Raw genomic sequence first — 23,812 nt, forward strand, 5'->3', positions numbered from 1 at the left:
AAAAGGGTAAGGTGGTAAATTTTTTAAGTGAAACAGACCTGGAGTCAAATTCTAGTTGTATCACTTAACTAGTTGTGTGATTCTCAGGTAAATTAAAAATTTCTAGTCCTGTTTCTTATCTGTAAAGTAGGATGAGAGGTGTGTAGACAGACTACAGGCTAGTTCACTTTCCATTCTACCCTCTGCCTCATTTTTTCTCCCTATATTTTAAAAAATCCCTCAGTAAAGTCCTCCATTTTTCATCAGCAGCAAAACGAAACAGAACTGTATCTATATTTAACAGCAATTGGACATGTACTCCTATACAAATATACTATGTTCTATCTAAATCATAAACTAAAAAGGAATTTCAAAGGGTAAGGTAAAGCTGTAGAAAAACTTGAGTTCTAATATTTCCTTTTTCTACCCCAAAAGAAAGCCTTATGCATCCCTAAAATTTGGAAATTATATACTGTTTAGTAAAATAGTACAGAACTATTTTGCAAACTTTTTTTGGGGGGTGAGGGGGTATGAGGGATTGAACTCAGGGGCACTCGATCACTGAGCCACATCCCCAGCTCTATTTTGTACTTTATTTAGAGACAGGGTTTCACTGAGTTGTTTAGCACCTCACTGTTGCTGAGGCTAGCTTTGATCTGGTAATCTTCCTGCCTTAGCCTCCGGAGAAGCTGGGATTACAGGCATGAGCCACCATACCTGGCTTATTTTGCAAATTTTTTAAAGACAAAAAAATAAATAGAATAGACTGGGTACAGCATCTAGCACAGTGACAGGCATAGAGAGCTGCTTAAATAAATGTTGGCGCCCTGGTTTTTAAAAACTAACCTTCACACTCAGGCCTCTTTGTACAAGTTTATGCAAAGTGAGCTCTGTTGTGTCCCTTTTACTTCATTCCCAGTCTCTAAGAAAGCAGCTGGCACTCTGCCTTCACTTCCTCTTCATACACTCATTCATTAACTCCACTTCACTCTACAGAAGCTCTTCTCCAGGTCACCAATGAACAGATGGAGAAATGCATAGCTTTTCCTAAGTCCTCAAACTTCATGACCTCCTCCTCCTCATGATGATGACCTATTGACATTTCTTCCTGAATCTCTTACTGGATCCTTCTTCTGTCTTCCACAAAAATGCAGTAGTTGGACTATCCTTTGACTCCAAGGACCAATCTTTCTCCCTGTCCTCCTTTCCTGGCTTCTCCTTTTGCTCCCTAAATATGCTCTAGGGTTCTGTCTCCCCACTCTTCCTTTCCTTCTCTAGTGAATTTTACTGGTTTTAGTCTTTAAATATATCCATCATCTATTCTATGTCCACTGCCATACCCTAACCTATCTGCCTCCATCTTTTAAGAAGGAAAGTAAGCACTTCTTCATTGGTTCCTCCTTTGCCACTCTCTATCCTCAAGACAGTAGCTATGATAAACTTTTATTTTAAAAAATAAATTTCTGCTTGTTACTTTCCTGTTTCAAAGTTTTCTATGGTTTCAAAAGTCTATCATTCTTTTGAGTAAATACTAGGCTTCCTATATGGTCCACAAAAGCTCCACATGATGTGGCCTCCCCTGCCTCACCACTTACTTCACGCCGCTCTCCCTCTCTCTTTGACCTCACTCAATCTTCTGTCATGTCTATTATTCCTCAAAAAAAAAAAAAAAAAAAAAGGTATTTATTATCCTCAAGGCCTCACACTTGTGGTTCCTATCAGAAGGAGGGCTCCTTAAGTCAGTCAGCCTTTGGTTCACCTTCCCTATAACATAATTGTCTGGCACACAGTGAGGGAACACTTTATTTGCTGGAAGAATAGATTTCTTAGTATTCAGTCAGGTAACTCCCAAATCTAAATCTCTGGCATCAGTCTCTCCCTTCAGTTTCAGTACCTTATTTCTAAAAGCCTGCTAGATATTCACCCCTCAACTTTAGCAATACCAAGTGTACTCAAAACCAGACACTTTTTCAAAACCAGTTCCTCCAATCTTCTGAAAGTATATGAGCAATATGATTCCCACTTTCCAGTTCAAAACACTGAATTCCTCATTCATTTGCTCTGTCTGTCCAAAACTCTAATCACTCTTTGAAAGTAAATTCAAATACCACTTCATTCATTCATGCATTCAATCATCTACTTATTCATTCAACAAATACCGAGTACCTTTTATGAGGCAAAGATACAGGAAAGCAAAGCAGACATACTTTTGTCAATTATATGTGAGTCAATCACACAAATATTTAATTATAGAATAAAAAAGGCTATGAAGAAAAATCACTAGGAACCATGAGAAAAAAAGTGAGGCATCAAGAAACACTACTCAACCAAGCACAGGGGTACACACCTATAATCCTATCAACTCAGGAGTCTGAAGCAGGAGGATTGCAAGTTTGAGACCAGCCTCAGCAACTCAGCAAGGCCCTAAGCAACTCAGTGAAACCCTGTCTCAAAAAAAGGGGCTGGGATATGGCTCAGTGGTTAAATGTCCTGGGTTCAATCACTGGAACCAAAAAGAAACACTGCTCTGATGATGTGCTGACTGAGAGAGATATGACTTCTAATAGGCAGCCTGGAGGGAAGAGCAGGCCAAGCAGAGGGATCAACCAAGTCCTGAAAGCAGGAGACCAGCAGGCCTATTTAAGGCACCTACCATTTCTGCCATACGGAACATATCTATCTGGACCTGTCCCCTACCTCCATACTCATTTCACTGGTGGTTACCTGAGAGAAAGGGAGAGTGTCTCTCATGAGCCAAAAGCCCCAGGAGATGCTGAGTCACATGTCTGGTGCCTAGGAATCTAAGATTGTAAAAAGCTCCCACATGACTCTGATATGCAGCCAAATTTGCAAATTGAATGCCCAATGACCCATTCAAAAGACATATATGATTATTCTCTCATGAAAAATCTCTATGGCCAGTGCGGCAAATAGTTTCTAAAATTGGCAGCAATAATCCCAACCATAATTTGTCCCAAAAGGACAACCAAGTCCTTTTGTGGGGTGACTTAAATGTTCTACCCTTACAGAGGTAAAGTTCATGGCCCCACATCTTGAATCTGGGCTATACTTGTGACCAACTTTGACCAAAGAATGGTTCAGAAGTGATAATGAATGGCTCCCAGACTAGAAAAAGACCCTGCTGCTTCCATTATGGCCCAGTCACTATGTACAAGGAGCCTGATCTAGATTAATAAACAATGAGAGGCCATGAAAGAGACAAGACTGCATGGAGAACCAAGAGGTCCTCGCCAAAAGTTAGCATCAAGGCCCCAAACATGTGAGTGAAGCCGTGGACTGAATCCTCCAGTCCAATCATCATCACTTGGAGGAAAGCAACGTGTCCTCCTTCCTTGAACTAGTAACCCACAGAATCATGAAAAACAAAATGGTTGTCATTTTACTCCAACAAAAACTTCTGGGGCTGGGGATATAGAACACTTTCCTAGCATGTACACCCACACTTTTGGGTAATTTTTTTGGGTAATTTTTTACTAGATAACTGTAACAGTCAGAAATTTAAAACTCTCTCTAGCAGTCATTCAAATGTTTCCTAACTTTGATGACCAAAAACATCTTCCTTATATTCATCAAAATTACTCCTCCTTCAATTTAAGCCCATTTCTTCTTACATCTTTGAAGTTGATGAAGAATAATTAATCAAAATCCCTCTGGCAACTAGTCTCATGCTTGAAAATGATAATCAAGCTATCCCTTAGCTTATTCTGTAGGCTAAAATCTTTCTCCTCTTTTAAACTTACACTGATAGGGCCTATTTCCCAACCTTTTAATCATCTTTGATTATCCTCTCAACTATAAAAGAACCAAAATTGAGTGTCAAAATGTTTCTAACAGAGATTATTTCCTAGCACCGATGGTTCATCTTTTTATAATCTCGTTTCACATAGTCCCAAATATGGCAGCACCCCAAAAGTTATGAAGTGTTCTACAAACTTAATCACTCACTAGAATTGCTATGAGCCCTTTTCTGCTCTTAACAATTTACTTTTTTTTCATTTTGACTCCCTTCACTCATCAAGCTGATGTGACACTGCAGAACAGCAGTCAGTTTTTACATATTCCAAATATTGTAAGTACAATAGAAGTCCAATGAGACAGGAGTATGACTCAGTGGTAGAGCACTTGAGTAGCACTTGAGGCCCAAGATTCAATCCTTAGCACTGTCAACTTAAGGGGGGAAAAAAAGGGATAAAAAAGAAGGAAGAGAAAAGCCTGAGAGGTTGGAGTAGGCACACCATTAATTTCAATCAAGGAAGGTCTCTAATCATAACTGGGGCCTTTCCATAGGTCAGGTAAACTCTGGTACCTCCTCCATCTACCTTGATAATAAGGTGGCCTTGTAAAAGGCAAGATCTGTAGCACTTGCCTCTTCAGCAAAGGTCCCATTTATGTAGAACCAGATAGGGTGTATTTAACTACAAAGAAACCAACTGGTTATGTAATACATTGCAAGAATACATTTTTTCCTGATTCTTACCTCAACATATGCTTCTAAATAGAATTAGACACTGGTAAAATAGGGATAATAAAGCCTACCCCAACATAATATATGGAAATAATTTTTGTAAGGCACTATAAAAATGTTAGGATAAGACTTCAGCAAGTCCCTTAAATCTTCACACTAACTTAAAATTGTTACCTGAGGGTTTCAGGTAACACATACTGTTATGGTTTAGATGTGAAGTGTCCCCCAAAAGCCTTTTTGCATGTGAGACAATGCAAAAATGTTCAGAGATGAAATGACTGGGTTATAAGAGCCTTAACCCAATCAGTGAATTAATCACCTGATAGGATTATTTGAGTGGCAAGTGGAGTATCTCTCTGCTTTCTGATAATCATATGAGCTGCTTCCCTCTGCCATACTCTTCTGCCATAATGTTCTGCCTGACCTCCAGCCCTGAGGCTGAGGAAAGGAGTCTGCTGTCTGTGGATTGAGACCTCTGAAACTGTGAGCCCCTACATAAACTTCTCCTCTCCTAAAATGGTTCTGATCAGATCTTTGAGTCATAGTAGTGAAAAAGCTGACTAAAACACATACTAAATAGGTAGCCATGGGCTCAAAGTCACCAACGGGAGCCAAAACCATCCGTCTAAGCAGAGTATATGAATTTTTCAACCTTTCAAAACCTAGAACAGTGGTTTGACCTTGGTAACCCACTTCAGGCACTGTTTCTGATGGTGCCAGTCTCCACACTCAGAACCAAATTCAGTCAAGGAACTCAACAATCTAAAGCAAAAGAGACAGTGCTGTTGGAGTCAAATCAGGCAGAATAACTATACTTGGGAGGTAGGAGCTCACTTCATATATTAACTATGACTTCTAGGGGATAAGAATTTCATCAATCAGAGAAAGGGAGACTGTTAGGAAAAGGCATGGAGTGCTGAAGAGATATCTAGGAATGGGATAAGAGAAGTTTAGTGAAGGCAGAGAGGAGAGCATTGGCTGAGAGAAGGAGAGAAGGAGAGAACAGTGACTGGCAGGACAGGGTCAAATTTAAAGCGTTTTACAAATAAAGCTACACAGAAAACTGAGAACCAATGGCATCCTGAAAAGACAAGAGTAAAGATTAGATTTGGCCTTTAGGAAGATAACTTGGGCAACAATATGAAGATAGGAGCAGAGAAAGATTTAAAGTGGAGTAACCAAAGTACATTTGATAAGAGTCTGAACCAAGAATTGCAAACATCAAATTCCTGGAGGCAAAATAAATAAAATGTAAAATCTTTGGTCTATAAGATCTTGGAGAACGGTAGTCTCTGTGATCTTTGAAGAGTACAGGGCCTGACAAAATGTTCACAAAAATTTTAAGCCACTGAGCTGTTTAAACAAAATGTCCAGTTTTCTGATCTCAGGTAAACTGAAGCAATGACAGTGAAGATGAAGAAAAGCCACACAAAGGTTTAGCAATCATGGGTTTATCATATTTAGAGGATGTGAACATAAAAGGAGCGAACAGGAAGACTCGGTGGATATAATTAACAGAGTTCAAACCTACAGCAATATACACAGAGCATGTGAGGCAGCAGGTGAGAAAATGCGTTCAGGTGTGTGCATGCTGAATTTAAGATGCCTTTTGAACACCCTGATAGTTGTCAGATTGGACAAAGCTTGTCGAGATTGCCCAGTTGGCAATAAGAATCCAGATGGATAAGAGGGATCGCTAGGCTACTAAAACATACTAGGGGTAGCTGAAGTTATGGGCATCTTTGAGATTCTTGGAGGGAAGACAGAAGGGCAAAGACTTGGAGCATCTCAACATTCGCTGGATTATCAAAAGAGAATGAGAAAAAATAACAGAAGGACACTGGAAACTCAGGAGAGGAAAAATGAAAAGGACTGTTGAGGTAAAATAGTTCAACAGTGTTAAATGCTAGGCAGAAATTAAGATGGAGGCTGAAACAGGGACAATGGTTTGATAATTAGTTCACTGATGATCTGCAGAAAAGCCACAGTAGGGTGCTTATGGTGGAAACAAAAAGGACAAAAAGCTCATTGAGAAAGAGAGGAGCTCTTCCTCTCTCCGTCCTTACTGAGAACCTAATATGTGCAGAGTACTGGTGAATACAATTCTAAAACAAACCCTCATTCCCAGCATCCCTACCCTGTGCCTGAAGTAAAAACCAGATTCTCCTTACTCAACAGACCAGGTAAATAAGCAGCAGCTTTGTGGAAGTGACTTCTAGGCCGAAACCAGCTGGCCAGGTTCGCTGGGGAAAGATGTTTCAGAGAAGGCCCACAGGTGCAAAGGTGAGAGTACACAGACCACTTCAAGTAACTAACTATAAGGACGAGTGCCTCAGAGATATGAGAGTTTTGACTCTAGCTGAAGAGTTTAAAGGTGAAAACAGGAGGGAAAAGGGCTGGAACCTGAACAGAATATAAGGGGAGGCTCTTCACAATCCCTCACAAAGGAAGATGGGCACAAACTCACAGGTAACAGTTCAGTATTCCATCAATTCAACATTCAGTTAGGAGGAAGGTACTCAAATGTGTACCTCTCTTCTATTCACAATGGTTTAGTCTGACCAAACTGTTTCTCACAAGATACAAAAATAACAGAAAAAAATTTTTTTAAATAAGAGCAAAAGATGGATGAAGTTGCAAACCTAACATGGTTTCTCAAAGGCTTACATAAACAATGTTCTAATGAGTTCTAAAACCACATCCAGATCCCAAATAAAAGGAAATGTTTCCTCTCAAGGACCCCTTCAAAGAGTTTGAAGGGCTAACTTTAACACACCCAAATTGATAAAGCACTGACTCACTTCTGAAGACTAAGGACTTCCCCAGTTTCTTCCCCCAGCTTAGTCTAGCTTAAGGAAACAGAGAAAACAATCTAGGGTTACCTGATTTTTCCTGTTTCAAAATACTGCCACAGCACACAGCAAGCTGCCTCCAATTCCTGCCACTGAGGTTACTGGAGCCATGTTCAGATGAGATCATCTCAGGAACCAACAGCAGCAGCTTTCAGGCAGAGTGAATGGTGCCGCCTGGGGACGTATCTTTGGTAAGCAAGATTGCAACAGAGCAGGCAGTTTACCCAGGGCAGTGCTGACTCACGCTAGGCAAAACTCCTATTACCCAAACAACTCAGCCTGAGCCAACTACAATCAACTGCAACCTAGAAAAGAAAAGGCACCCCACTGATTGTTTTAAATCAAGGGCTGATTATTGGGGGCAGGTAAACCTCATTCCCCCTACTGCTAGTAGTAACTCGGCAGCTCCTGGAGCCCTTACTATGAAAGAAAGCCTCCAAGGCCGTTTCTGAAATTTCATCTGAACACAGCCTTGAACTGGGCACAGCAAGATTGCCGCAGGTGGGAGGTTCACAGCTCTAAAGATTTCCCTAGGAAGGTAAAGAAGTCACTCTGCATTTACAAACTGAATCACCTGGGCTGGTGGCTTCAGAGGAAATGGCCCGGTCATTTCACCACTCACTGGTCAAGTCATTAGGGTGAATTTTTGTCAGCTCTACCCAGGCTCACTATTCTTTTTTCCATCTAGGCCTGCTCTGGTCTCTGTTTCCTTAGACAACTCGACTCTCTCATTAAGACAGAACTACAGCAGGATTCTTCCTTTTTTTTTAATTAGCTGCCACATTCTCTGTGCTAAAATGAAATATAGGAGGCTGTGAAAATCACTTAACCAACTTGCTCTTAAGAGAAAAATCCCTAAATGTATGTCAATTCTTATTTATTAGCCTACTTATTAAAAAATTAATCCTAGAATGACTGACATCATTATTATTGAATTTGCTCTGATAGGTTGGAACTAGCACTGGTGTTATGCAAAGAAAACAAAAGATCAAGTCCTTGCTATCTGTTTTAACTTGAAAGGAGAAAAAGTAAAGTTCATATCATATCCTTCTGTCCCCTGTTTAAAAAATGCAAGAGTTCCATGTCCCATCAGCTATTTCTTAGCCAGGGCATTTGAGGCTGCTGTACCTAGCCTTCTTGTCTTTCACAGTAGGTCTCACAGGACATGAACTCTGGATGTAGCTGCCAAGCCAACTTGTCATTCAATAAATGTTAGGTTAATTAAAATGTTCAAGCAGATACTTTCATTCCTTTTCACGGGACTAAGTTTAAAAAAAAAAAAAAGTCTTTTATCCAACTCACAGAATTTTCCTTAACTACATTATTCAAGTAGGATAACCACTCTGGGCTTTTATAAGATATTATAAAACGTTTTCCCCCTTTTTTCCCCTCAACTTCAGTGCTTCCTATTCAGAAAATGGCTGTTTAAAGAAACTTTGTCTTCAGTGTGTTAATTAGTCCTTTTCAAATGATAAAAGCATCTTTATAGCAGCTGACAACAATTATCTCATGAACCACACTTTTAAAAATATTTCTGTAGTTGATGATAAGTCACAAACATTCTAATATGAAACAACTCTTAGGATACAAATACAGAACCTCATTTGGAAAAAACATGGTATTGTTAGAAAAGCTTCTGGCCCATTCAACATTAGTGAACTCTAAATAAGGGAGAGAATATCCAGATTGTAGAGTGTCCACAAAGTAATATGAAATAGGAGGAAAACAATCAAGAACCAGAAGCATCAGAACTCCATAACTGATAAGACAAATACCATTCAGCAGGTGAGGAGAGCCTCTGAAGCTCTGGAATTCTGATAGTTTTTATCAGTTTCCCCAAAATACAGCCATACTCCATCCTAGTTCCTTCTTTTAGACCAGAAAGGTTGAAGATACACATCTGGAGCTTATGAAAGACACTAAATTTGAACTATGGCTTCAGACGCTTCAAATTTTATGAGGTTATATGAAAATAATGAGATTATGTAAAAATAAGAAAAATAACTGCAGTATGTGATTAAGTTCTTTCAAAACATTATTTTAGGGTTGGGGCTGCAGCTCAGTGATAGAGTGCCTGCCTCGCATGTGTACGGCACTGGGTTCAATCCACGGCACCACATAAAAATAAATTAAATAAAGATATTGTGTCCATCTACAACTAAAAAGAAAAAAAAATTTTAAAACTCAAGTAATTTATACCCAAAATTATTAATAGGGTTTGGTAGTATAAACTCTACCACTGAGCTACTACATTCCTAGCCCTACGTTTATTTATTTATAAATAAGTGGCGCACAGGTACACACACATACCACGTACATAAAATTTCACCACACATAAAATTTGTATGTATCCACACCCACTGTTTTACTTGAATAGAAAAATGTAACATCATTTATAGCCCACATTTATCTTTTCCTCCGATAGATCTTAGCATTATAAACAATAAGCAAGTGTCAAAAAGAAGTATTCATTTCTCAGGATTCTGTAACTTTCAAATCCTCAGAAAATTAACAAATATACAAAAAGAACAGAGGATAACACAACCAGGCGGAACTGCAATGGGGACAAGGATCAAGGAACTGTGTTTAGCTTTCCTGATATTTGAACTTTTCTTAAACAACAAGGATATGTTCAAATATGACTCTGTTATTTAAAATTCAGTAAATTTTCACAATTTTTATTGTTTGCATACTACTTTATTACTGGTTCTTGTCTTCTATCACGTGTTAACAAACAACATAGAAATGTACAAAAAGCATAGATCAACTAAAAGAATGGATTTACAATTTCTTACAAATTGTATGCAGTTTTATTTTTATGTCGGAATGCAGAAATCTATATTGATAATATTTTCTGATAGTAAAATTGTACCTAATTAACAGATTTCAAGTAAATCAAGAGCTCATGTCATTCTACTTCTTGGCTTCTGCTGAGCTTTACAATCTGATTCAGTTTGAGAATGACTAGTAATAAGCACACAAAGTCAAACAAATGTTTTCCATCAAGTCAAGAAAACTCAAATATCATAGTGAAAGTGGTAAAAAGAAATCTTTTCTCCTTTATATTCTTTCCTCTCCATACCTTCTGTCTACTTTCCACCCCCTGCATCTTAAATGATACTGAGCATTCCTTCTTTTTATCAAAATTAATCTTAAGTCCACTTCCTTTTTCTGATCAAGAAAGTTAATTAGTAAATCTAAATTTCCAGGAATCAGTGGCTGTCTCACACTATTGCTAATTAAAGACACTGCCAAAATCTAATCTTTTGTGTTCAGGAATCATATTAACTTTTTTTTTTTTTTTAACTGAAGTACCTACTATTTAAGAAAAATAATATGGGTGCCAACCAAACATCTATCATCTAATAAATCATAAAAACTTAAACACAAAAAATGAAGTAAATTTTAGGATAGTCAAAAATCAACTGTAGGGGTACTTAGAAATCAAAAGGGTGCTTAGTGAAAATGATCGCTTACCATCTCAGTCCTTCAGATGCTCTGAATTAACAGAAGTGGAAGGAGACCCCAGAATCTGAATTTTAAATAAGTGTCTCTCCCCCACACAGGATTCTGATGCAGAAAAGAGCCTTGGAGTGTACTTTGAGAGACACGTGACAGCTATTTTCCCTAAGTGCTACTCAGGGCAAAATCACTTTTTTTCCCAAAGACCACCAAAGCAGAACAGTAGTCACACTGAGCAGGTCCTAGACATCAGTCCCCTCACCCACAAGAACCACAAAGAATATAATAATTGAACTGTTATTTTGTTGGTTGGACCATTATTTTCTTCAAGTCTCCAGAGGCAATTATCCTAACTACTATTAAGGACTTCAGCTGTCACCCACAATCTTGTTACACAGAGACATTTTCATACCTGGGATGCAATACAAGGGGCTTAATGGAATTTTTATAGCTGTGAAAATTAAAGTTCACTTGACTCAACAGAACAGTCAAATGAAACAAAGGCAAAAACCTCCCCCAAAGGTACAGGTTGAAAGTTGAGGCTTTTGACTTCCTGATGAGGCAGTTTTGCCAGAAATTCAAACCATGGATGCTCTATAGCTCATGTGTCTCCAGAGTGCCCAAATGTCAACTTATCACCACAGCATCAGCCAGCACAGGCTCACTGTAACGTTTGGAAGCACAAACCTGCTGTATAAAATGGCCTCTCCTGGGAGACAAAGGCTGTCGCCATGGCAGAGATCATTCCATCTTGGGGCCAGAAGGACCAGGCAGTCCCTTTAATCTTTAACGAGCCACTTCCACGTTCAGATATGGGAACTGGCGATGCTCAACCTGCTTCACAGCACTCTGCTGCAAAACAACCCCCGAGTGGCATGATGGTACGCCGACCAAGTCTGTCCCCGCTGGTACAGTTACCAGAATCTGTTCTATAATGTAATTGTGAGCACTTTATTATCCACTATGGTATAATACTTCATATCTCAAGAAAGGTATCCAATATCAAGAGCCTAGCGATTGCCTACCTCAGGCACAATGAAATAGTAGGTTCCTGTATGTCAGTAATTGAAAAAGTAGCAAGCAGGCAGGAAAGGGAGGAATCCAAAACTGTCAAGACAGAGTCTGAAGACCCGATGACAAGGCTGAGAGAAAGGAAGTCAGCGATGTGATCAAATTGCTATCTTGCTATTTATTTCAGAAAACTGGCAAGGGAAATCTTGGAACTATTTGATGGGTGTAATTTTCTACCCAAGGCTATTTCTTAGTTTTCTTCCTGAGCTGTTAATACAGAGAAAGGGCAAGGAAAAGGCCCCCATCATCAAACTCCATCACCTAAACAACTCTTAACAACTTCAAATGAAGTGACGTAGGCTCGTGTCCTATTACTTACCTGCCCCAGTCACCTTCCTCTCAGAATAAAGATTCTGTAATTCAGCTTTGAAGTTTTCCTGAATTCTTAATAATTCTTTACTATATACCTCTGGATTCTTCTCCTCCTTCTTACACACATGCCTTGCTTCCAATAAGTCAAACATTCCAAACGTTCACCCTGATTTCCACTAAAAATGTCATAGGATTAAGTTACCTTTGTCTCATCCCCCAAATCTAGGGGGCCTTTGTCAACATTGTGAAGGGTGATTTCTAGCCAAGTAGAGAAGATTACCTGTTCACCCACAGTTCATCTTCAAACTGACTTCTGTAGGCTATGGAAATAAAAGGATAAGACTGCAGAACTTGAATGTCCCATCAAGGTAATTAAAGTAATGAAAGAGGGAAAGACAATAGAAGGAGAGAATTCAAAATAAAGACTGAACTGTGCATTTCAGTAGCACTTAAGAAAACACTCCATCTGACTAAGCAGCTGATGAGTAGACAAATACCCAAAGGCCTGCACATTCTCTAGAGACCACTGTGCTCACAATGCCTGTTTGCTCCACGATTCTGCAAGAGATCACTTCATAACCTCAGACTCATTATGTATGATAAAGCGGATGAACACATTTCAACATCCAGAATTCTACTGATCTACTTGCAAATAAAGTTACAGACTTACTTCATCCCAAACCCATGTAACAAGGAATAAAACTTTTTTTTTTTTTTTTCCAGATCTTTCAAGGGTAGAGAGAGGGAGAGAGTTATGGAGAGAGAGGATGATCACTGGGTACTCAAGTATAGTTTGATAGAAATAAGAAAGCCAGGGCTGGGGCTATAGCTCAGTGGTAGAGCACTTGCCTTGCACGTGTGAGGCACTGGGTTCGATCCTCAGCACCACATAAAAAAAATAAAGATAATGTGTCCATCTAAACTAAAAAAAAAAAAGAAAGAAAGAAGAGAGCCAGGCACAGTAGTACACATAATCCCAGCCACTGGGGAGGCTGAGGTAGGAGAACTGCAAGTTCGAGGCCAGCCTCAGTAACTTAGTGAACACTATGTCAGATTTTCTTTTTTTTTTTTTTTTTAATATTTATGTTTTAGTTGTAGTTGGACACAATATGTGGTGCTGAGGATTGAACCCAGGGCCTTGCATGTGCTAGGCGAGTACTCTACCACTGAGCCACAAACCCAGCCTCTATCTCAAAATTTTAAAAATTTAAAAGATCAAGGACTAGAGATATGGCTCATTGATAAAGCACGCCTGGAACCAGGGGGGTAAAAGGCAAAGGAGGAGGAGAAGGAGAAGAAAAAGAGGAGGAAGAGATAGGACTAAGAGATTTTGCTATTTGCAAGTAGGGTGACTACAGATAATGAGATTGCACTGTGTGTGTTTTGCAGTACTGGAGTTCAAACCCAGAGCCTCACACATGCTAAGCAAATGCTCTCCCAGGTCCTTTTAAAATCTTATTTTGACAGGGTCTCACTAAATTTCTAAAGCTGGCCTCAAACTTGCGATCCTCCTCTACTTCAGTAACTTAGTGAACCCTAGGTCAGAGTGGCAGGGATTACAAGCGTGCACCACCATGCCATACTGTACTGTGTATTTCAGAAGCTGGAATAAAAGAGTTTGAATGTTTTCACCACAAAGAAATGGTAATTGGGGCTGGGGATGTGGCTCAAGCGGTAACGAGCTCGCCTGGCATGCGCGGGGCGCTGGGTTCGATCCTCAGCACCACATAAAAAATAAAGATGTTGTGTCCACCAAAAACTGAAAAATAAATATTAAAAAATTCTCTCTTAAAAAAAAAATTCTTTCTCTCTTTTAAAAAAAAAAGGAAAAAAAAATGGTAATTGGGGAGAACAAGATGTATGTTTAGGGGCTGGGGATGTGGCTCAAGCGGTAGCGCGCTCACCTGGCATGTGTGTGGCCCGGGTTCCATCCTCAGCACCACATACAAACAAAAGATGTTGTGTCCGCCAAAAACTAAAAAATAAATATTAAAAAAAAATTCTCTCTCTCTCTTTAAAAAAAAAATGTATGAAAATGTATGTTTATATGTATGTATGTATTTATTTATTTATACTGGGGATTGAACAGGGGCACTTTGCTATTGAGCTACATTGCCAGTCCATTTTGTAATTTTTTATTTTGAGGCAGGGTCTAAGTTACTGAGGCTAGCCTCAAACTAGCAATCCTCCTGCCTCAGCCTCCCCAGTTGCTTGGATTACAGAAGCTTACCACCAGGCCTAGCAAGAAGACAGACATATTTAAGCTGATTTAAACATTACACAGTATGTTGAAAACTCACATGGCATCCTATACATATGTACAACTTTTATGTTTTTATGTAAAAGTTAAAAAATAAATTTAAAATTCAAATTAACAAAAAAAAAATAAGAGATACTTCACACATCCCTTTTCTAAAAGAACAAACCACAACGGTTAAAGGGAAGAACCATAATGCACAAGGCCCTAGATTCAATCCCCAGCACCACCAAAAAAAAAAAAATACAAGCAATAATAAATGTTATCGAGGATATGGGGGGAAAGGTATACTCATACACTGCTGGTGGGACTGCAAATTGGTGCAACCACTCTGGAAAGCAGTGGGAATGGAGCCACCCTTTGATCTAGCTATTCCACTCCTCAGTTTATATCCAAAGGACTTAAAATCAGCATACTACAATGACACAGCCACATCAATGTTTATAGCAGCTCAATTCACAACAGCTAAACTATGGAACCCACCTAGGTGCCTTTTGCAGATAAATGGATAAAGAAAATGTGGTATATATACACAATGGAATATTACTCAGCCTTAAAGAAAAATGAAATTATGGCATTTGCAGGTAAATGGATGGAACTAGAGAATTTCATGATGGGATGGGGTTGTGGCTCAGAGGTAAAGCGCTCACCTACCATGCATGAGGCACTGGGTTTGATCCTCAGCACCACATAAAAACAAAATAAAGATATTGTGTCCACCTATTACTAAAAAATAAATATAAAAATAAGAGAGAATATCATGCTAAGTGAAATAAGCCAATCCCAAAAAAACAAAGGCCAAATGTTTTCTCTGTTAAGTGGATACTGATCCACAGTGGGAGAGCGGGGAGGAAGAATGGAGGAACTCTGGATTGTGCAGAAGGGAGTGAGGGGAGAGATGGGGTGTTGGAGATGGGAAGGATGGTGGAATGAGACAGACATTATTACCCTATATACCTGGATGATTACACTATTGGTGTGCCTCAGCATTATGTACAGCCAGAAGAATGAAAAGTTATGCTACATTTGTGTACATTCTGTCAAAATGTATTCTACTGGGGCTGGGGTTGAGGCTCAGCAGTAGAGCGCTTGCTTAGCACGTTCAAGGACCTGGGTTCAAGGACCTGAGTTCGATCCTCAGCATCACATAAAAATGGATAAATAAAGGTATTGTGGGGCTGGGGATATAGCTCAGTTGGTAGAGTGCTTGCCTTGCATGCACAAGGCCCTGGGTTTGATCCCCAGCACCAAAAAAAAAAAAAGATTGTGTCCAACTAAAAAAATAAATATTTTTAATAAATGCATTCTACTGTCATTTATAACTAAATAGAACAAACTAAAAAATAGGGGTCCCGCCCCCTCCAATTAAACAAATAAATCAAATAAAATTTTTAAATTCACATGGAAAATTTCCCACAATAAATTTTTAGGGAAAAAAAAAAGCACTGTGAATAGGTGAGGAATATACATTTATATACATACATATGATAGATATGCACACTGACCTGCATATTTACACATATATGACACAAGCAGAAATACAAATATATATGTAATTAAAAGCCTAGCTGGGGCTGGGGCTCAGAGGTAGAGCACTTGCTAAAGTCTACAACAACTACAAAAAAATATTTTTTAAAAAATTTAATAGTAGTTACTTCTGGGACAGATGAGAGTTTACCTTGCTACATATGTACATTCTTGTGCTATCTTGGTATTTTTTCCCCCAAAGACCTAGACAGAGGTTTATTTAGGAAATAGATACAAATTCAAGGGAGAATGGGGGCAATCTCAAGAGAGATGCCTCTGGGGTAAAGCAAGGAATATTCCTTCCAGGGAGAATGTGAACCATCCCCAGAGATAGTCTATTTTAGTATTTTTAAATGAGCAGTGTAAGCTATCAATATTGTCAGGAATAAGGTTCCAAAGACCACTTGACAAATAAAATAATTTGAACAAGACGCTATGGTCATGGTTGCAAATTTGTAAGGAATTAAGACAAAGCAGGGAATCACAGCTTACTGGCATAACTGTGCTGTCTGCAGTGCTATGCTAGGTACTATTGGGTATAGACGTAGCCCCTACTCTCCAGGAAGCCACTGGGCTAAAAAGCAAGATAACACTGCAGAGGCAGAACCACACTCAAAATCCACCTTTGTTGGCCAACCCCAAAATAGATATAACCTATTAGAACAGCTAAAAACTTAAAAATAACAATACCAAAGTGAGAATACAAAGAAACCAGATCTCATCCATTGCTGGTGGGACTATAAAATAGTACAGCCACTCAAAAACAGTTTGTTAATTTCTTGAGAAATCTGAAAACATGCACTTACCATAGTCCCAGGAACTACATTCCTGACACTTAACCCAGGGAAATTAAAACTTGTGACCATACACTCACCTGTACACAAACCATTCACAATGGCTTTATTTCTAATAGTTCCAAAGTGGCAATAAACCCATATGCCCTTCAAGGACTGTGGTATGCGCAGATAGCCAAGTTTTACTTTCTATACTGATCAGGGCTTCCTACTGAAACTGGTCTAGCACCATTTATTCCACTAACATCCCTTACAACATGAGGTCCTGTGGGTCACTAACACTATGGATCTTACAGAGTCATTGATTCCTTAGGAAGGCCTGTTGACAAACAGGAAGGCACAACACTGTTACTCAGAAAAATGAAAACAAAATACCAATAAACTATTCTCTAACCCAAAGCTTTAGATAGTCAGATATGATTTTAAAGGTGGCTGGCTTATGTATCAAATACATTTATAATTTTAGAATTATGAATAAACTGCAAAACAATTCTTCAGAACTAACAGAACTAGTGTAAGAAACCGATATTGGTAATATTTTAAAATCCCATTCCACATAAGGAGGCTCATGTAAAAGCATAGCTTTAAGCCTACATTATATAAAAAAGAACTTATTCATAAAGACCTCCTCCTCCAAAAAAAAAAAAAAAAATCCTATGCGATGAGAAGATGGAGCAGGAGGCAACTGTAGCCTCATGACTGAGAGCTTAGCCTTTAATAGAAGGACTTTTGGGTTTCAATGCTGTACTGCCTTAGGCCTGCTCTTTAACATCTCTGTGCAGCATTTTCACATCTGTGGAACACAATAGTACCTACATTAACAATCATTAGGTTGTTGAGAGAATTAAATGGGTTAATACAGTATAAACCCCTGGCACACAAAACGCACACAATAATATTAGTAATGTATGTACATGGTACCATAGATTGAATCTAGGGCCTTGTGCATGCTGGGTAAGCTCTCTACCACTGAGCCAGTCCAATGTATTCACACTGTTTATAGAGGTAAAGGATACACAGAGAAATATCACATAGCAAAAGAAATGTCAGTGTTTTGAAGAGTCTTACACAAAATTCTCTTACTTTTATACAAGACTGTGCCTTCCCCTAACTCCTACTAAAGAATGCACACAATTTCGTTCAGAAAAAAAGTCTCATTTTACCCAATGGAATGAGTAAAGTAAATCCTGCTGAGCATGCCCAACACTGCCCAAGCTCCTGTGGCCAACATATTATTTCAATAGCAAAGGGGACTGTTTAAAGACAATTTTATAACATTCACCACTGAATTTTCACCAGTGAAAATTCAAGATCTCTTGTGGCAGGCAGAGTCTTTCAAAAACATCTGTGCCCTCACTCATGCCCCACCCCTCTTTCCTAATCAAGGCTATGGTAACCAAAGCCCTCTACAGGCTGGCACGGATCTGACCACAAGCTCTCCCACTGACTAGTCATTAACTAGGAAAGAAAGGCCCCAGGGGCCAACAACAGTCCACAAACAGCCCCTTCTTTGGTAGGAGAGGGTTTATTCTAGAAATGCTTAAAGAAAAAAACACTTGACTTGAATAACCTAGATACACCCAATGCCTTTCTTCCCTTTCTAGTTTCCTAATCTATTTAGGGAAGAACCATAGAAATTGTTGTGATCAGAAACATAAATTGTTTCCAGAAGTGTTAAACAATGCTTGTCCAAAGGCCCCAATATAGCCAGGGGTTTAGACAGCTGTGTTAGGAGCCACAGAAGCTGCATTTTCTAAGCAGCATTGCTTCTGGACAATTGAAACTTTCTGGTGCAAAGTCCAGACACAGGAAGCAGTGTTCCCTGCAAATGTCCAAACAGCTTCATTATTGTTTAACTACCAAAATAACACTCCAATAATCTATCAAGTTTGACATTTCATCCAACCAAGCAATCAAACCAGGATGAAAAACATGCATGGAGAAATTATTTTCTCCCCTAGCCCCAAATCAACAAGAGTTTTGACGTCACAGACATAAATTAATAATGCTTCTTCCTAGACTACTTATAAAAGACCTCTGGAAAACAAATAGAAACCAAAGTGCCTCAGTTGGGTGTGCTGGCACATGCCCCAGTGACTCAGGAGACAGGAGGATCACAGGTTCCAGGCTAACTTCATTAACTTAGCATAGCCCTAAGACTCTGTCTCAAAATAAAAAAGGGCAGGGGAGGGGCTGGGATTGTGGCTCAGCGCCTGGCACGTGCAAGACCCTAGGTTCCATCCTCAGCACCACATAAAAATAAATGAATAAAATAAAGGTATTTTGTCCAACTACAACTAAAAACTATTTTTTTTAAGGGCAGGGGATATGGCTCAGTGGTTGAATGTTCCTGGGTTCAATCCCCCATACCAAAAAAAAAAAAAAAGTGATGCTTGACTGAGAAGACCAAATAATACTAAAACACACATCAACACTGAATTACATACTATGGCATCAAAAACTGCTTTCTTGACATCATGTCCAGAACTCTTGAATTTTGTGCTAATCCTTTCCAAACAAAACTTGAGGGCTTTTTGAGGTGCTGGGATCAAACTCAGGCTTCCCACATGGTGAGCAAGAGCTCTGCCACTGAGTTAATATCCCCCAAACCTAGAGGTTTATCTGTGTGTTATTTCTAAAAAAAAATTTGAGAAAAAAAAAATATTTCAGACTGCTATTTGCAAGCATTTTCACAAATAACACTGTAGCCTAAATCGCATATAAAAATCAAATTAGATATAATTGTCAACATATTTTCATTCTTAATATTAATTTTGGTAATACAAGAGATATGCTGGTATTCTCCATAAAATATTTTAACAAGTAAATGCAATTTAGGAATCTGATAAAGACCATCTGGAAGAGAAATAGAACTACTTTCATTTTTATGTTCCACATTAATCGGTGGGTTCACAGTCACTATTCCTTAAGCTGTCGGTCTACAACAGTCCCAAGAGTTGAAAAACACTGAGGATGATGGTTCGGTGTCATCTGGAGGACTCAGTCCAACCACATGGCCAAGGGTGGACTGGGAAGGCAGAAGGCCCTTTGTCAAGCTCTCCAGGAATATTCTGATACAGCCCTCTCCTCCCCCACTCGGTAAACACTGGCTAAGGTACACTTCAGCTCTGTCTAGAATGATTATGTAAACTCTTCCATAGTATATGATGAAATGACCAAGAATGGTACCTGAATCTAGTCTTAACCCAAACACAGAAATAGCTTAGTTTCTGTTCCACTCTAATATTACTTTTTCAGTGCAGGTGGGATGGCACCCAGAACCTTGCTCACGCCAGCAAGCACTACACCACTGAGCTACATCTCCAGCCTCTCTTGATTATCTCTGAGAACAAGGTGCTGGAAGGTCAGAAGTCCCTCTTCAGGTGGGCTAGAAAAAACCAATTAGCTCTAAAATGGCTCCAGAGTGACAACAAACAACCTCTAACTTCACTCAGTGAAGTGGACAAAGATTGGAAAGAACCATAAAAGGAGGGAAGAGAAGTGACACCTGAATTCCAGAATAATCTCCACCTATTCTCAGAAAACACCTGAATATTCCTCCCCCTTATTATTATTTTCTATCATTTATCTATAACCTCCCAACCCCCAATAGATTGAGAAACTAATCTGTGGAGCCCCTCTTCCTGCTTGGCTAGAAATAACCTACCTTCCAGGCTCAATCTGTGCTGTCATGTTACAGGTTTCACAATTCAGAGGGAAAAAGGACCCAGTTTGGGGTCAAAATGGTAACACCTGAAAGACTTAAGAATCTTCCATTGTGGACTGGGAAATTACTTATCCCTCAAATTATTCCTTTTTATCCCCCTTTGCATGTAATTTTAATCCTTTCCATTTGCCCAAACAATGACTGCTTATCTTCAAAAACAATTCTACCTTTGACTAAATAATCCTCAAACTAGCTAAACTTCAGTAGATGGCCCTTGCTATCCCCCTAGTAAACACTGTCCTCTTTCCCCAAATTAGAGCACCCCTTTGTTCAGAATTTTCAAATAAAGATTATGCATTAGTTAATCTTCCACACTGTGTAAAATAATAATTAGAATGGTTAAAGATAGTAATAATCCAATCTAATGGCAATTGGCTATGTACCCACTGACCCAAGACCTAGAAGATGGGAAGCCAAAAGAGGTCAAAGGAGCTGGGATTGTAGCTCAATGGTAGAGCACTTGTCTAGCATGTGTGAGACACTGGGTTCCATCCTCGGCACCACATTAAAATAAAGGTACTATGTCCATCTACAACTAAAATTTAAAAAAAAAGAGAGCGAGAGAGAGAGAGAGAACACAAGCTTGGTTATTTCTAAAACAGAAATATTAATTATTATGAAAGTGAAAAAGCATGAGAAGATATGCAGAAAAATACAGTGGCAGACACATGCTTTCCTATACATTTTAGGATAAAATATATTAATTCATGTGCCACCAAGCCTGTGTTGTAAGTACCAAGACTCAAGAGATTTTGTAAAGCAATAAAGAGTAAAAGGAGGAGGTGGGGTGGAATCGGAGGATATTCCATTTACTTAAGAAAATATTTTTTTCCTTTGGAATCTTTTAACATAATCCAGCAGTTGCAAATAAACAATGGTGCTGATTACTAATGAATTGCATTTAACCACTCAGAAGCCTGTGCCAGCAGAGCCTCCAGTTGGCCTAACTTCCGGTAAATTTCAGAATGACTAGGCAGCATTTCTTTAAAGAGGATGGATACTGTTAAAATGTTTCAGCAAATTATACTGGCTCCTAGTAGTTCAAGTGGGGGTGGGCTTTCCCTACTCTTAAAACTAGTAACAAATGGCTGTGCTGGAGATCCCTGATTATTTCCTATCTTTAGTTGTAATTTTAGAAAAGCTATGTGAATGTTAAAACTAGGAGACTAAGGCTTAACCAACCTGTCTGTAGCTGCAGAGAGAAGCAGCTTTAAAAAGTAAAGTAACACCAGCTCAACAAAATAAAAAATGCAAATGTGCTCAAGCACATGTAGAGTAGCAGTTGAAAAAAGTTGCGGAGAGAGCTGGGAGGTTTTGCCTGTACTTCTTCATGGAGAGCACCAAGGAGAAATTATCAGACCAAGGTCACTTTCATTTAAAAAAGAAAAAAAAAAAAAAAAAAGGTTAGTAACCTTAACAGAAATATTAAAAAAAAAAAAAACAAAAAAAACTGTATAGGTCATAACCATGAAAGTAGCAGCCTGCTGAGAAGCCCTCCAAGAATCCTGTAGGAAATTAAGTGGAGATTAGAATAATTAAATGTAAAGTCTCCTTGAGAACAAATTCCGCTGCTGAAGACTAAAGTCATTTTTATGAAACATACAGAAAAATTATGAAAGGATTTACCAAGCATCACAGCCTTTCTACTTTCACATAAGGTTTGTAAATGCTATGATCTACCAAAAAAAGACCAACCATTTGGGGAGGGAATTAAATAATACAGCTTATCAGAGAAAACCACCCCATTCTCCAGTCTTTGCAAAAGTTCACTTGCTCATGGAACTGTAATGTACCTAGGAGTTGCCAAAAATTACACACATTTCCTCAAAAGAGATGGAGGAAAAAATATAATCACGGGGTAAAAGGCCAAACATTGTCTCTTCTGAATGCTTAAACAGCCAATTATGTGGCTTAATATATTAATTCTATAGAAAGAAAGAGACTATTACAGGAAAGTTGAATAAGACATCTTAAAAAATGTACCCTGGGGCCTAAGTCCATTCAACTGACAGTAAAATCACCCCTCAAAAAAGCACTTTTATGCAACATCTAGTATTTTAATTTTCCAGCTGCCAACAGGAATATATAAAGGAGAAGAAATTAAACTAATTATGTCAGCAGCACAGTGAACAAAACTTTAATTGTATTACACACTAGACATTTACCGAACAATACAAAGGCCCTTAAGGGTAGAAACTTCTTTAGAATATAAATGATTCCCAATCAATATGACAGAAATTAGTCTGTTTAGGCAATAAACAGATTCATAGTTTAGGTGCAAAAATTCGACTGACAATCCAATATAAAAAATAAATAAACAGTATAAAGAAACTAATTTTTAAAATGGCTTTAAATCACTCCATGATTTACATATGCTGTATCATTATTAGGCCCTTAAAGCCAGTATTGTACTAATCAGCTTCTTTAACATCCTGCACACAAAAGAGCCTATTCATTTAGCTGAAAGACAGGTGTTAGCAACCAGCAACCTCTTTTAGCCTCAAGTTCCAGGGACCCAGCCTATATTATTACGGCGTGATTGGCAAGTCAGGAAGGACACCTTGAAAGAGAGAGAGACAGAAGGAAAGAATAAAAAAGAAGACCAAAAAGGGAGAAAGGAAGATAAGGCAAGAAATGGATGTTAGGTACTACTTAATAGGGCCACCCTCAAAGCCTCATAGCCTAATCAGAGCTCCTGGGCTACCATCCAAATACATACAGCAGAATTTGGATAACGTTATTAATTTATTCTTGCAGATAGTAACTCTGGGCACGTGCCAACACTCCACTCATTCTGAAAAAAAAAAAAAATTTAAGCATTGCTAATTGTCCTATGACTCATTTTTCTTACCCATATTCTCTAGTTCCTTAGTGCTCACACTCTTAGTACACTTTCTACAAGAGCTGAGTAGATATTCCTGGAAAGAGATATAAAGGCTAGATTTAGAAAGATATCTTAAACCTACAAAATAAAAATCCTACAGAAAAAGTGGAAGAGAAACTGAGTGGCCTACAATGTACGAAAAACATCTGCTATCTTAACTTTAGTATGCATATTTTTCTTCATTTGGTTGGCTTATTTTAAATTCTTACATAGAGAATTCCCAGGCATCTCCCATCATTGATCAAAACTAGATTCGGCTTCCTATTGAGACCTCCAGTTGTTTCCACATTATCACTCATTTGTCCACTCATGAGATAAAGAAAGCTACTTTCACCAGAAACTCTCCCTCATGACTCCTGACAGATAATACAGCAGAGGTGCTTTGCTGTAAAGCAATTAACATAAAAGTTATAAAAGCTCTTTGTTATCTGTCATGACTAGGAAATGGGTTATTCTAGCAA

The 23,812-nt window shown here is 38.7% G+C and overlaps 1 protein-coding gene across 3 annotated transcripts in view; it reads right to left on the minus strand.

Moving 5' to 3' along the window:
* The window catches only part of LOC114082774 (E3 ubiquitin-protein ligase rififylin), a 786,130-nt gene that overhangs the window by 758,372 nt on the left and 3,946 nt on the right, over positions 1–23,812 (minus strand). Inside the window, exon 1 of one of the 3 annotated variants that reach the window (XM_027923862.3) lies at positions 7,348–7,491. The exons of the other annotated variants lie outside the window; for them this stretch is intronic. Coding sequence (XP_027779663.1) covers positions 7,348–7,444 — 97 coding nt within the window. The 5' untranslated portion in view covers positions 7,445–7,491. Of the gene's footprint in view, positions 1–7,347; positions 7,492–23,812 lie in introns of those variants that run through there. 3 annotated transcript variants of the gene reach the window in all.

The sequence above is a fragment of the Marmota flaviventris genome (assembly GCF_047511675.1).
Source record: "Marmota flaviventris isolate mMarFla1 chromosome 17 unlocalized genomic scaffold, mMarFla1.hap1 SUPER_17_unloc_1, whole genome shotgun sequence".
NCBI classification, from domain to species: domain Eukaryota; kingdom Metazoa; phylum Chordata; class Mammalia; order Rodentia; family Sciuridae; genus Marmota; species Marmota flaviventris.